The sequence below is a fragment of the Rhea americana genome, unplaced genomic scaffold (assembly GCF_003343005.1).
Source record: "Rhea americana isolate MKP2758 unplaced genomic scaffold, rheAme1 scaffold_117, whole genome shotgun sequence".
Taxonomy (NCBI): Eukaryota; Metazoa; Chordata; class Aves; order Rheiformes; family Rheidae; genus Rhea; species Rhea americana.
In genome coordinates, this window is record NW_028185228.1 from 399,390 (window position 1) to 414,841 (window position 15,452).

General features: G+C 39.9%; 1 protein-coding gene across 1 annotated transcript in view; it reads left to right on the forward strand.

The window, feature by feature from the left end:
- DCBLD1 (discoidin, CUB and LCCL domain containing 1) overlaps nt 1-5,380 on the forward strand; it is a 32,002-nt gene extending 26,622 nt beyond the window's left edge. The window contains exons 13-14 of the mRNA XM_085318498.1: nt 78-197; nt 3,007-5,380. Coding sequence (XP_085174624.1) covers nt 78-197; nt 3,007-3,524 — 638 coding nt within the window. The 3' untranslated portion in view covers nt 3,525-5,380. The remainder of the gene's footprint in view (nt 1-77; nt 198-3,006) is intronic.
- Nucleotides 5,381-15,452: the final 10,072 nt, after the last annotated feature.

The window sequence follows — 15,452 nt, forward strand, 5'->3', positions numbered from 1 at the left end:
TTGGTAACAATGTATACACCAAAAAGTTAACTTTCTGATAAGCCCTGAAGTTTTCTATTTTTATTTCTTTATTATAGGTTGTTGGAAACAAATCAAGCAGCCCTTCACCAGACATCAGTCAACTGAATTTACCATTAGCTATAATAATGAGAAGGAGACACCACAAAAACTAGATCTGGTCATGAGTGACATGGCAGGTAACAATTTCATAGAATCACAGCATCACRGAATAGTTGAGGTTGGAAGGGACCTCTGGAGATCATCTAGTCCAACCTTCCTGCTCAAGCAGGGTCACCTAGAGCATGTGAGACAGGGTTGCATCCAGGTGGGCCTTGAAGATCTCCRGAGAAGGAGACTCCACAACCTCTCTGGGCAGCCAGTTCCAGTGGTCCGCCACTCTCACAGTGAYGAAATTCCTCCTCACATTCAGACAGAGCTTCCTGTGGTTCAGTTTGTGCCCATTGCCTCTTGTCCTGTTGCATATTTTTCCCCTCTGATGCATTTATTTTACTCTGCATGCTGAGTAGATAACAAGAAGAGAGACAAGTCTGAAACATTAGCAGTTCTAGCTCTCATGCAAGCTGAGGTCCAGGAACAGATTTACCCATATTCATCCTGGACAYTTAGTGAAGTAGCTAAATATATTGGGGAGGGAACTCTTAATTTTTTATTGGACTTGTAACTATTTTGGAAAATTTTTGCGGGGTTTATCAAGCCAGATTTTCTTCGCTCTTGAATAATTATGGTTGAGGGTAACTGTGGAAGGCACTCAGGTGCGAATGCAGTGCAGGAACATGTCTTGGATAGGATAGTTTACTGACTGATGTTTACATTTCTATTTAAAGTCAAACGTCTCTTGAAGTAGAACAAAATATAATGACCCTTGCTGCTGATCAAACAGAAAAGGTTAGTTTGTGAAGGGATTTTACAGCTGGCTGGAGGTTGCACTGAGATCTCTGTGCAGCTCTCGGTGCCTTATCTCGTTCAGAGCCTTGGCCTCCTGAAGTGAAGTAGGCAGATGAGAGAGAGAAAAGAAAAGAAAACAAACRAGAGAGATGTGCTTCTGTCATGTGCTACCTTGCCTCCAGATCATGGTTTGGATAGAGCAAATCTCTGCATCAGTGCTATTTGCATCCTGAAGGAATGTTTTTTTTTTTAATTCATCCTCTTAGCACCTCTTATTCCTGCCCAGCATCCGATGCTGCCCTTCTCCATCTGGAAAGGCTAGTGAGACCAGCCATTTTATGGCATCAGGGAGCAGTGATCTCCCAGAAGCATAAATTTGCTGTTTCCAGCCTCTGCACTTAGAATTCCTTAAAATTTCTGCCACTGTATTTGGCAGAGAAATACTTAAAAAAAAAAAAAAAAAAAAAAAAAGTTATTTTAATTCCATAGGGTGCTACCCACCCTGGATATCTCTGAAAGATGGTTTCTCTGCTTTAAAGAAACATTCTGCGTAAAAATCTATAAAACAGTTTTATTTTGTGAAGGAGAGGGAGTTCTTTATAAATCATGGTTATCTGGCTACCCTGCCTCTGCCTAGGGTGTCTCCGCTTTCTCTGTTTTCTTTTTCTGCACTGTGAGGATTCTTAACACTGATTCTGGTCTGGCAACTCCTGAGATTTYTGTATTTCACCTACAGTCACCTTAAAAATAAGAAACACAAAGTAAAAAAAATGTGAGTGAAGCCCAGAAATGTGCAGCAAATGCCATTTAATAACTAGATTGCAGAGGGCATGCAACTTGCTTACAGGTTTCCTACTACACGAAATTCTTCCCCTTCAAATTCCCTGCTATTCACTGGCTCTCAAGGACAACCCAGAACAARTCAAGACACTTCATTCTAAGCTACTAAGAATTACTCAGAATGGCAGCAGTGATGCTGGAGCAAGCTGTATTACTTATTTACTGAAATACCATAACACCTTCACCCTACCCACTAAAGTTTGGGAAGTAGCCAGGAACTGCCAAAGAGATTCACAGGACATATGGGATTGAATTCAACGCTCATGTCAGATGAACCATGATGCCAGAACAGAGTTAACTTCTTAATGTCTGCAGCAAAATATGATGCTTTATCAGTATCATTTACTAGAGCTGTTCACACCAGCATTTATATAAATAAGAAATTTTTACTAGCACTAATGTGGAAAAGTTAAACTTCGAATTTTCTCATAATAATTTTACTGGATTTTTGAATATCCTTTAGTTCAGATCTCTTTCTTACATTGTAGCCTGGGATGCTCTTTAACTAGAGCTGCAGATGTGCTCCTTGAAGCTGCGTTCCCTTTATCTTCGTTCTTGCTCCTACCTGGTCATTCTCGAGTTCCTGTTTCTTTTCCTGCCATCTTYCTTGACTGGAGGTGATTGTCCACTGCCTCCCACAGTGCTGTTCCCACTTCTTGTCTTACGGCTTGTTCCTCCTCACACACACGCTTCAGTTCTGAGCTGACTTAACACATTTCACACTTATCCTTGACTCTCTTGGCTGCCATTCCATCTAACTTTATCCTTCTTGTCATTCATCTACTGTGAGATTCCTTTTAAATAAAGCAGGCACTTGGTAGGGCTTGTTAAGGCTCCTCCAGGCATTTTAATTATTCCAAAAGTGGAACACTTGTTTTGGGAACTTCTCATTTGTTGAACTTCATGTAAAATCTTTTGTCTGATTCATTACTAATATTTTGTTGGCTTTTATCTTTTTTAGTGTTTTGAGTATACTCCAAAAATGTCATAAATTTATTTGGGTGGGTAGGTGGGGAAAGGAAGAAAGGAAGGAAGAAAAGGGATGGCAGATTGTAGCTTCTCTGTAGAACAGCTTCTGCCAAGTTCTGTAATGTATGCTTKCTGAAGAAGATTACAGAAACTGAGTTGGGACAATGTTTCCTCACATTCCCGATAACAATGTATTTGATGATACACTATCCGAGTCATTTTTCAACTCTGCCGCTTACCACATAAAATAATCCATGTATATATTATTGAGTRGTTCGTGCTTCCTTTTAGAGTATCAGCAGCCTCTCATGATTGGAACTGGGACAGTGACACGCAAAGGATCTACTTTTAGACCCATGGACACCGAAGATGAGGGAAGAAGGGGGAGTTCGGAGTTTGAAAATCACTATCACTGTCCGCAAAGAGCTAACCGGCACGAATATGCTCTGCCCCTGACCAGTCAAGAACCCGAATATGCCACCCCCATCATAGAGCGGCACGCRGAAAGAGAAAATAATTTCCCCTCTGAGAACGGCTACAACGTTCCTGTAATCTCGTCTCATAAACACTCGCTGTCTGCTGGCAGTTTCTCCAGTTCATGTAAGACCGATGCCAGGAATGGCGACTACCAGACACCTCAAAGTGTAATAAACTATGATAAACCTAAAGTTAACAGTATTCTGACCTCTGTGAGCTACAGTACGGACTACCAGAAGCCCCAAACTAATTCACTAGGAAGTGAGGGTTACTCAACACCTAGAGACTGCCTAAAACCAATAAGCCAGACAGCAATGACAGCTCTCTTGTGATCTGTTGAACAAGAGAGACCTGGTGYGCAGGAATGCTACTATACAGCTTCTGAAATGAAAACAGAGTTTTAGAGGAGTCTACTGTGGAAGGCAGAAGGCAAACAAACCCTGTGTACATAATATTGCAGTCTTGCTGGGTTCTGACATCTGAAGAAAGCATATGCTGTTTATCACTGTTTATAGCAAGAGAGATGTTATCACTGAAGACTGTATATCTTATTTTCTGTAACTGATCTCAGTGCTCTGTTTGCAATGTGTGCAATTTGTACATAGCTTTTATTTAAGGAGAATTTCTTAAGTTTCCTTTTCACCTGTGGAACCAGTGGAGAAACTATTGCAAAAAGGACACTTTTTTTTTTTTTTTTTTTTTTTTTTTTAATTCCTCCTCTGACTTTTTTTTTTCTGCTGTTGTACTGGCAGCTGTAAATTGTGTATCTTATGGCTGTGGTGGTTCATTTCCTTTCCTCTGATAACTGAAGATAGGGCATCACTATAGTTCTTCTTGGGAGGCTAGAAGATGTAAAACTACTTGAAGCATAAAGCGCACAAGCAAAGGCAGCTGAGCATTTAAATGCTGTGTTCAAATCCACTTTCCCAGCTGCCTTTTTAGCAGTAATTTTTACATGCTTGAATTTGATCTGGCCTATGAGCTGAGCCGTGTAATTTGCTGTTCGTGTTAAAGACAGGTAAAAGGCTGAAACCTGTTTGGGGTTAGAAGCCATGGTGATCATTTTGCAGGTACATCTGCAATAGAAAAAAAATGAACACCTGTTAATCTGTTTCTTCAAGAAAGGTGTGTGGAACCAAAATGTGAATTTATAGCTGAGAATTAAATTCTGTTCAAGCCCCAGCTGATGCTGTTGCTGCTATATTATAAGGAAGTTACTCTTTGACTTAGAGCAGCAKGCATTCTGAACTCTTCCTTACTCCATTATTTTTCTGTCCTATAMATTTAGTGTATTGTTTATATTTGAAATATTTAGACAAAGTAAAGCACAATGTGTATGCGATTTACTGTAGCATCTAAATTTGCAAAAGAGCAGATCAGCACWGTTGTTTTCAAATAATTTTTGTTTTGCAGGGAATGCAATCCTTAATTCTTTTTTTGGACAAACTTGAAAGTGTGGGGATAGGTGCGACGTATTGCACAGCAGCTGGCTCCTCTTTCRGCAGAGGCGTCACTAAAGCTGAACAGCTTCCCGTGGTGACTGGAACTGGCCATTGCCATTCTCCCTGCAGCACTTGGAGCCTTACTTTGTGTTCAGAAGCGTGTCCTAAAATATCAAGAAGTGATACGCTTCTGGGGATGAAGAATGGTGCTATATTTAAGGCACAAGGTTGGGAAAACAGACCAGTAGAATCTGATCTGCAGGAAAGTCACTTTATCTCAAGGCCCTCCGTTTCTTTGTGTGTAAACTGGGATAATTCGCAAAGGATGCAACAAAGATTCTTTCTTTGTAAAGTGCTTTCAGATCCTGGGATGGAAAGTGCTGTAAGAGTACAGAATAGTTGTAGTGATCCTATTTACAAATATTGCTAATTCTAGCCATATCCGATCTTCAGACAACTCTTAGTGGGTTCTTTGCATATGCTTGTTTTGTGGCCTCAGTTGTGCAGTTCTCTCATGCTGATGCACAGTGCATGTGATTCCTGTGCAAAGAAAAAAAAAAGAGTCAAGGTAACCTTGTAGCCTTCCTGTGTTTGCTGTCGATACAGTTTCTGTGAAATGTGTAAAACACCTCAGGTTCTGAAGTGAAACAGCAGCAGCCTGTTTGTTAGACCGAGCCGGGCAGTGTTGTTTACCTTCTGTTGTTTACATGTCTATGTAAATAAAGAACACTGGTATTTGTARATCAGCCACGCAGGCCTGGTGCTTAACTTGGTAACTTTAATCATCCCCACTCAGCTACTCTCGTCACATATCCTGCAGGGCGAGAAGGAAGCGGTCCTTACGCAGCGCAAAAGYRCCCRTTTGCGCTGCTGCAATTCTCCGTGCGACTGGCTAAAAAAAAAAAGATCACMTCGGCGCCCCGCTTAGCCCGGCTCTTCTGCCCACAATCTCWAGAGGTGAAGTGCCCGGGAACAAAGTTCTGCAGCCAACCTGCAGCTGGACATACATAATTGAGGGGAGGATGAGGATGCCCTCCCGAGGAGCCTGACGCTAATACTCCACGCGCACAGCTGATTAGCCTGGCTTGTCACTTTGCAGGCAAGCAGAGCTCAGCAGTCAGAGCTATTCCCTAGCTAATGAGGCACCAACATATTGCAGCAGTGCAACAGGACAAGGCAACAGATGACATGGCTTATATTATTATTATATTATTATAATCTTTTGGCATGCTTCAGCCACATGCTTTCTGCATCTGCAGTATGCTACTTTACAAGTGTCAGAGGGCTCTTAGTGGCACATGCTTGTTTTCTGCTGCCATTCAAATCAGTCTCAACACAGCTGTTTTAGCCCAATAAAAAGTTCAGTCTCAACTTGCACCTTGCCTTCATTGCCCGCTCCCTCAAAAGAACAAACCCTGCAAAACTGCAAAAAGATGACTTAAAATAAACCCCCAAATATCTTCCTTCTCCTTGTGTTACAGTGACTTGGTGCTGACAGGGACGGCTGCAGCACAAGAGCTCTGCTGGCAGTCACAGCTTCAGTCACTGCCATGGTGCTTCATYGTTCAAGTCTGAATGACCAGAAGAAGCTTTAGGCTTCTCCCCCTCAGCCTGCAAATAGTTTTTAATGGGCCTTGAGAGCAGATATTGAGAAAAGCAAAGGAACATCCTATCTATATTGGCTGTTCTCTCTCTTGATGGTGGTGGGGATAAAAAATGCTGATGTAGCATGGACTGCCTCAGTCTTCCAGTTGTGGCTTATCCTCATCTCTCCCCTCTTAGAATGGCTTTACACAAACACAGWTGGAAATCAAAGTCTAGCCCATCTTCATCAACCCATCCTCACAGACAAAACCGGTTGCAGATATATCAGCAGCAGCCTTATCAAACACTGCACTTCAGAAGAATTTTCCTTAGCATCTCTGGCTGCTAAGACCACAAAGGAGGTTAGAATATGTTCTGTTTTGAAGTATTTACACACTTGGGAGGCTGCATTTGCTCTAGGTCTCCCTTCAATGCCTCTAGAGATATTGTATTAAAAGTCTAACTTCTTTGGGAGTTCAACCCTCTGGTTAGCAGAGACTTTGCAATAGCATTTCGGTACCAAACCTCTTTCCTTAGCAGGCACTCCCAGGAGGCTGGAACAGTAAATTCAAACCAGAGTTCATAAGAAGGTTAAATATTAACTAATCTTAGCCCTAAGGGCCTACCTGTTCCCACTGCAGTAAAGGGTAAGTAAGTCTCTTTGACTTTGCTAGGAACACGGTCATGAACTGCAACTGCACATTAGTCTGTAACTAAGCAAACTGAAGAATGTTTTTGAGGTAAGAAAGTGTAAAAAAAAAAAAAATGTACCCTACCTACAACTGAAAGAGAAAGAAGAAGAAGAAGAAGAACATTCTTTGCTCTCATCTCCTTGGGAAATAGTTTCCAATCCTTCTTTTTTATTTCTTCCATCAAGTACCTTGTTGGAAAGTACCTTTACAGTGCTCGACAAAAAAAGCTTTCTTTTCCCTCTAAAAAAAGTGCAACTTTGAATAGTATTTCCTTATTTCTTTTAGTTTCAATAGTTTTAGCACCAGACATCAAAACCCTTCCTCAGCACTCTTTCCAGTTACCTACACATTTTATATGAAACAGGTACTCRATTAAAATTAGTCCTTGGTTTGCAAATGGGAACTAGGATTTCCCTAGCACCGTGGATGTCCTTCCCACCCATAATATTGTCCATTCTCTTTTACTGACTTCCTCTAGACACGGCACTTGCCATCATCTCCGCCTCCCTTTTGTCTGCAAACATAGCTTCAACAGRACGGGTTCAACTTGAGTCTACTGCATACAGGTCAGCAGTCTGAGAGTTGTGACATTCTCTGGGTAGATGGGAGAGGGCAGGAAGAGCATTTAGGTGAACCTGAATTTCCTGCACCTGATGAGTACTGTAACCACAGACCTAACRTTGCAGTTGTCATGGCAGTGTTTCTAGAAGCTGTTTTTTAAAATGAGAGATCTTCACTTAATTCTTAAAAATCTATGAGATTGAATGCTAGCCCTTACGAGCAGGTTGTGAGTCCCATGACTTGTCTGCAATACTGGAGTGGCTAGACTCTACAGAGAGTTTTTAATACAGCTCTTCCTCAGCTTTTTTCCACTGACCATCATTTGGCAGGTCTCCACTCAGCATGTAGATTATAATGGATCCCTCTGCCTACACAGGGTGGGAATGCCAGGCTGTAGGTCCCTTGCAGGACCTTGCATCTAAATGTGCTTAGCTCTTTGGTGGATCAGTAGTGCTAAAATGTGTATGATTTGTTTTTCCAAGGTGCTGGAGACTTCTATGCTACGCAGACAGGGGAAGGGTTACCGCACCCTCTCCAGCATCGTTCAACCATTGCCTGACTCTCTGGACATGCTACCAGGAACTGAGCTGTTTTGGGACTCTTTCCCATCACATTGGAGAAAAATGGTCTTGTGGCCATGCAGAAAATTGTGGGAAGGCACTGGATGCCTTTCAGTGCTTAAGCAATCTAACCTGCATCTGCAATACAAAGCAAATCAGGTGACCAGTATGACCAGTATCAGTAATGACAGAGCATGTGCCTCTGACCTAYGGTCACTACTAAATAGACTGGCCAGGCTGAAAACAGCATCCAAATTCAGATAAAGAGGTGGTATGGTGAAGGGGAGAAGTGTTAAGAGAAATCCCCAAATTAGCTCTGTTGTGACATCCCCAGTAAGTCACAGTTTTGGATCTGTACAATATAGGTGGCAGTTTCTGCCATAATCTGGCACGAGGACTCACTTACTGAGTATTTATAGTCTGAAAACAACAGCAAGAAAATGCTATTGCCATAACAAATTACACTGTTTACATTAAGTTACACTAACGCTCTGACATTAAAACCGTAGTGCTGCACACTTTCAAAAATGCACATACAAAGTCACCACTGAGGAGGCTATAAAAAAAATTAAGAGAAATGCAATTATTTGTCTGTGTCCGGGCTTTTGCCAAAGTGAAGGTAAGCAGTAATTTTTTTCAAAGGAGTTCAGATTTAGTTCAGAAGAGCAAGTGACAAAAGCAATTAGCGATGAATAGCTGTTTTATGACCCATACAAAATGAGTCAGTGGTCTCACGGTAGTCCTGCAGAGGCAGGCATCCACGCAATGAAAAGTAACCCCATCAGTATTCTGTTCACTCTGACTCCAGAATCAGGTTAGATTTGCTCCACAAATGTGTGTCTAAGGCTTCCCTTAGGCTGTAATCAGCCTAGACTCTAGCCATGACAAGGTTATGTTGCAGATTTTACACACAGTTCCAATACTAAAAATTCCATACTGCCCATCTCTTTCTGGTATCAGCAATGGTGTAGCTTGTTCTGACCTTCAACCTCCTCTGCAGTAGTACARGATGAAGGTAAGTACATTCTTCTGTTTGAACCTTACTCACTGATGTTGGTGGTGCTGACACGGAAAGCTACCCAGCTGTAGCTATGCAGGATCAACAAAACAAACACTGTTWCAAAGAAGCAGAGGGAACGTATATGAATTATTGAAGACTGAAAAAGTTCAAGGAACATGTTTATTTGAAGGGAATGTGCCGTTTCTGYACAACCACTTTGGAACTTAAAATAGAAACTTCTCCTAGTGGTTTCCTTTTGTTGAAGCCCCTGGATGGTTCTACCATCCATAAAGGACATGCAGGAAGAGGTCAGATAAAGTATTCCTAAACTAGATAAAGACAAGAGAAAAGACATCCTTAGTTGGGGAAAACTTGTGTTATCCATGATAAGGAGGACGCCTCGCAGCTGACTTCCTTTGTTATCTCATTGTATAGTCTGGACATGAGAATTTGGAGGCTTTTTCACTCAGACTTCACAGTATTTGTTTAGACTTGGCCCCATAATATGTATCTGTAAGTCCTGAAAAACATGTCACTTACTGTATGCAGAGGTTGTTTTCTTGAGCCAAGTTAATTCATTATTTATTTAGTCACTTCCAGCCAAATACTGAATTGCCACGGAATATCCAAGAGTTTATCATCACATTTATTTATATACAGTCATAGATATTAGTGAGGGAAATCCAGGAAGGAGACAACTTGATTTAGTTAAAGCACAACATCATCTTTCAGCACAACTGAAAATCTAAGTCTACATATGTGTGTGACAYAGTACCAGGCTATTCTTCCTGTTACTGTCCTGAACTTACCTCAGCAMCCATAACTTTGGCTAGAGATCTTATTGGAAAAGTTCCTCTAATGATTTGCAGTATAATATCTATGAATATCCAATATTTTTCCTGATAAGGCTTTGAGCTAGTAAAAGGAGTGAGAAAACATAGAATAGCACAAATTATTAACAAATTGTAAGGTTCTCTTAGYTAGGCTGGATGAGAATGGTCAATAATAGACTTTAAAGCATATATATATATTCTGTCTAGAAAGTAGCACAAAAAATGAGTGCTAGAATTCTAGTTTTTAAAGAAACACCAGAAACAATTCAATACAAACAACATAGAAACATACAGCAATGGCTGACACATGATAGACTACAAGGAGTCTTCCTGAAATGAAAAGCTAACTGAGGAATGAAAGATATTGCAGAAGATTCTCTGCTGTAAGAGAAGAGGAGAAAAGACTGTAGAAAGATACTTAGTTATGTCAGCCACTACTAAGCCATTGACCTGAACAATTTAGTGGCTTGTGYATATACTACAAACTTCAGTCTCTCAAAGATATTTTACACATCATAGCTAATAGTGACCCAGACAACCATTTCACAGATGTACAAACCGAGACAGTGAGATATGCTGCCATTTTCCAGAATAGTATCAACAAATAAAACTACTGAAAATGTAAAGACCTTGGAAAAAGCCACCTGCAAACCTGTGAAAAATCTTCTGACATGCTGGGAGAGAAGACACTGGTGATTGATAAAGAGAAGATGCCGTAGCAGACATTACTTGAAGAGGCAGCTTTTCCTCACATCTATGGCTAAGCTTTTTATCCTGAAGTGACACCATCTGTTCTGACAGACAGTTTTATAAAATTTGAGTAGGTGACCTGGATGAAGTGTGCCTGCATTACAGAAATGCAAAATTCATACTTGGATGTGAAAATGTTGCGGACAACTCATAGCATTTCTCTTCTACATACACCTATGCAAGTAGAGCACTTTGTCATAAAGGCACAAATACAAACGATTCTCAGAACACAAAGCAAGCCACAATTTTGGTAACAACACTGGAATAACCACCTTGCAAGTGCCTGGCATATGGGCATTCATAAAGATACCCAGATACCCAGTTAGAAGCTCTAACTCATTTATATAGCTGTCTTCTGACAGATGAAGTTACACTCCATCTTTCCCTAATTATAGTACATTCGCATCTCGCATCATAAAAGACAAATATTTATGCAACAGAATATTTGAGTTGTAAGTTCACTGACCACCTGGTTAATGACAACAAACAGTTTGGAAACTGCACTACCATTTGGTTGCCAGCAGAAACCAACAGCAGTAGAGAAAAGGGTACTGTGCGTCAGTGTGAACCGATCCTCCTCTTTTCTTTAATCACATAGCTTCTTTCTGGAATTACACTAGAGCAAACTATGTAACGGTTATCTCCTCCTTTTCACTTCTCACTGCCAAATCTCTAAACAGGTTGACAGCCTGGACAGCCTCTGTTCCARGAGAGATCTTAGAAATGTGACCATGTCGGTTACATACCGTGATTAAGTGCATTGGCAGAGAGCTGAGTCTGCAAATYCACCTGATACTTCATTTCATGTTTTATCCGTGCTTTGGTCCCTTACTTTTGGAAACACTAAATTCACTCAGAGAGGATCAAAAATTTAACTGCCTCTGTATAAACTAATAAGAGAATTAACTAAYAAGAGAATTTTAAGAATAAATTCTTAAAATAATTGATGGAAATATTTTAACATTCTTTAATAAGTCATTATTTCAGAGCTATAAGAATTCTAACTCTGTGTGTAAGTGTTCTTTGTGCTTGTACATGAACAACGCACATATATGATATTTATTATAAGACGTGAAAAGTGCTTCTTACTTGAAACAATGTCAGCTAAAYTGAATGTTTGTTCTCTTAAGAGTACATGTTACTAGAGATATTTCTAAAGGATAAAGTTTTCCTATATTTGTACATTAAAAATATTCAGTTCTATTTATCTAGTTAATCCCAAAGATTTAAAGGAAGTTGCTGCCCCCTTTTGGCACTAAATAAAAATACCAAATACTTAACACTAAAAATTGTAGGATTCTAATAACAAATTGAAATTACTAGCTGATAGACAAGTTTTGATATTCAAAATAGCATAAAATTAAGACAGCCCAAAATACATTTGTCCATCTCCTACTTAACCAGCTCATCCATGGCAACCACATTAACTTATCATAATACTCACGTTCTCACTAATATATCAGTCTTTCTCTTCCATTTTAAAATAAAATCAGTTTCCAAATTAAGTAATATGTTATCTGGGGTTAGAAAAACTATCTTAGGAGCACATCAAGTCTGAAAACTTTCTGCTAACTCCCTGTCTTATGACACTTCATTTGTACTGTAAGTTAGCAGAACACCTAACTGTCACATTGGGCAGAAAGCAAGATGAAACAAGTAAGAGTAAGGTACTAGGCAGTAACATCCACCTGTAAAAAAGTCCTCATTTAACACAGCACTGTCCTTCTATTAAGAAGTTAATTCATCAGCTGCAAGTCCAAAGCTGCCAAACCTCAGCAGCAGAGGTGCATTTCCATTAAAGTACTTAAGTCTTGACACCCTTTGGGAATCCCTTCCCATAGAACCATAAATAACCATGTAAATTGTAATTGAAACCAGGGGGAATCAGTGCCTTTGTGAATGTAACCTAAAGGCTCTGATCTTAYAGCAACCCCTAATCTGATCAATACGAGTGATCTTTAGCAGCCTTGCAGTCCATCTGCTACAAAGCAAGTGTCAAAACAGCAAACATAACAGCCTGTACGTCTGAGCCAGCATCTAATATTTATCCTAGAGTTGAAGCTATTAAAAATCCCTTAAGTCCAAAAGGTGAGACAGACAGCCAACATAATGAGCATATGAAACCTYATAAGGAATGTGATAAATAACACCTATCTTCCAAGCCATGGTAGGGCTTTTTGCATTAGTAGGAGAAAATACAGATACCATTTTCTGAGCAAAGATTCCAACTGAATAAAATAAATTCACCTCATACAACTTCCTAGCCTAACGAGTGTGTCCCCTAGGAGACACTTCCAGTACAGTGACTTCTTTGTGTCCAGACTTCTCCATTGCAGAGATATCACCCTTGTTGCCCAGCCTGCTCTCTACAAACAGTATGCCAGAAAAATCAGGAAAACATGTCACCTCCTAGGCTWAATCAGGAAGAACCAGGCATGAGGCCCAAGAGAACACACAGAAAATCTTCACCTGCACTAAGCAAAGGAAGGGGCAATAGCAAACTCACCAGAGGATGTTCCAAGAAGGACTGAACCGAGACACCCCATTTCTTCTTGGAAGGAAAAGCATTCAGGGCAACTACATTTCCCAGCAGACTGAGTACATAACTACTCAAGTTCTGCATCCTGAAGATTAATGCTTCCATTCCCCTAAAGAAATTGACATTAAACATGTAAACATTTGGAAAATAGAAGTAATGTACCATTAAATAAAATTAATATAATCCAATTCTGCTACATACCATTTTGCAAAAGTATTATTTGTGCAAGTATTTAGACAGCTTACAGGAAAACTAAGATTTAATCAATAGAACTTACCTAGATGTACAGATATAACTGTGAACAATTTGAAGACCTTAAAATTTACCAGGTTACCCAGGCATTCCTGATTCCTGGCACTTGCTTGTGGTTAATCAAAATGCRCCTGTGAATGCCCTTGGAGGAGTTCCACTCATACTTTTGCTCTGCTTGTTTTTACGCTTTTCTAATTTTGTTTGAGATTCAGCCATTGAAAACTAGTCAGCAGAGAGCTGCCAGCTATGTGACTGCTGACAGGATGTGCTGGGGAAACAGATCAGCAGTAAAAATTAGGAGTAGTGCATCTGGCCTTCAGAAAGAAAGTCCCAAGAAATTCAGAGCTCCAAGAACTGTAAATGAGGGAGATTTGACCATAATCTCCATTTTTCAAAAAATCCACAATTTTAGCCAGCTTTGCTGCATTATTTGTAGGGATCAGTACATTTCCAACATACCTCAGCAGGAGAAGTACCCCCCTACAGAGCGCCTTCAAAATACTAGCGACTATGATACTTCTCCAGCATAGCTGCGAGAAACAAGTCTCAGCACACTAGACTGAAGGCTGACAAATAGACACCAGATAATTCTGACAACCGACTGAAGTAAACACCMGTGTGTGAGAAGTTTACCCAAATGAATTTACTTATCCCTTAAAAAAAGGAGTCATCCTTTTAAAAAAATGTCTCCTGGTCTTACTATTTAGCCTAGTAACCGTTTGTGTCCAGTGCAGGACACAGGTCAGCACTCAGAACTGGGTACAGGCTTACTTCTGTGGTGGTGGTGGTGGTGGTGGTGAGGGGGAAATAAATAAATAAGTAAACCAAACAATTACAGATATGCCACAGCTACTCTTTATAGAGATTTGAGTATATGAAGCAACAACTCTCCTGCTGAGGAAAGAAAAAAAGAGCCTGAGTATTTTTCTTCTTAGGACAGCAGGAAGTGTGGCATTTTTTAATTTTTGGATTCCACTTGAACTGTGAAATTTCTACAGTTTCAGAAGAATTAGGGATCATATTATATTGGAAAAGATACACTCTGGATAGAAGGTAAGTTTGAAATATTTTAAGTAATTCTCCTTTCAAGCTCTTGGGCTGATGTTCTGTTCAGCAAAACTGACTCTACAGGCACATCTAGAGTCAAGACATGTTCCTCCTCTTCTGTCATGTGTGGACCTCTGCGGAAAGCAAGCAGAGGAACTATTCAGTCACTACAGCCACTAAGAGTAGCAACACAAGAACAGGAACACCAAGAACTTTTGAGTGATCTCCCTTAAGCCCAGAGCTAGCACAAAGAAAATTATTGGTTTTTCTACTCTTTCCATTTGTTTCCATCTTCATTGATAGCTACCTCTAATCATCTTGTTTTATTACATCTCACCCAAATATAAATGTTTTCTTCCTACCCACTGTGCTTTTTACAAACTTAACAGCTCATAATTAAACCCTTCTAAAATTATAATCTAAAAAACCCCAAATATATACAATTGTAGCCCTCTCCATTAGTACATTACTTATCTTTTCATCCATTCTTCTTCTCTGTGCTTAAACAGTTGAGTCACACATTCTCAGTAAACCCTTAAGTAGCACCATCATGTTTCTACCACATTTACTGTACCATTACCAGTCATCTGAGCTCACTGGTCAGCCTCAAGTTCCAGCTGAACTTGCTGCTTAAGGGCAGGAAGACCACTTCATTATAGGTAAGAGGCAATTTGGAAAAAAAATAAAAATAACAAGTAATTTTAACACATAACAGCCTTTCAATCTGAACGCAGATTCAATATAACACGGTTATAATTTTCAGTCTACATCAAAGATAAATGCTTTGCATCTTCCCAGTGYAGAAACCTTTAACACAGAATATACCTATACTCTAGCACAGCAAATTTAAAAAAAGGTAGAAAAAGAAGAAAAGACAATTTCCACAGTTGGACCCAAACAACACAATCTTTTGAGAGGTTTGAATCCTTACAGCTCTTCTAAGCCAACGACTACGGAATGCTTATATTCTTATTATAGAGTCAAAATAACACTGTGAATT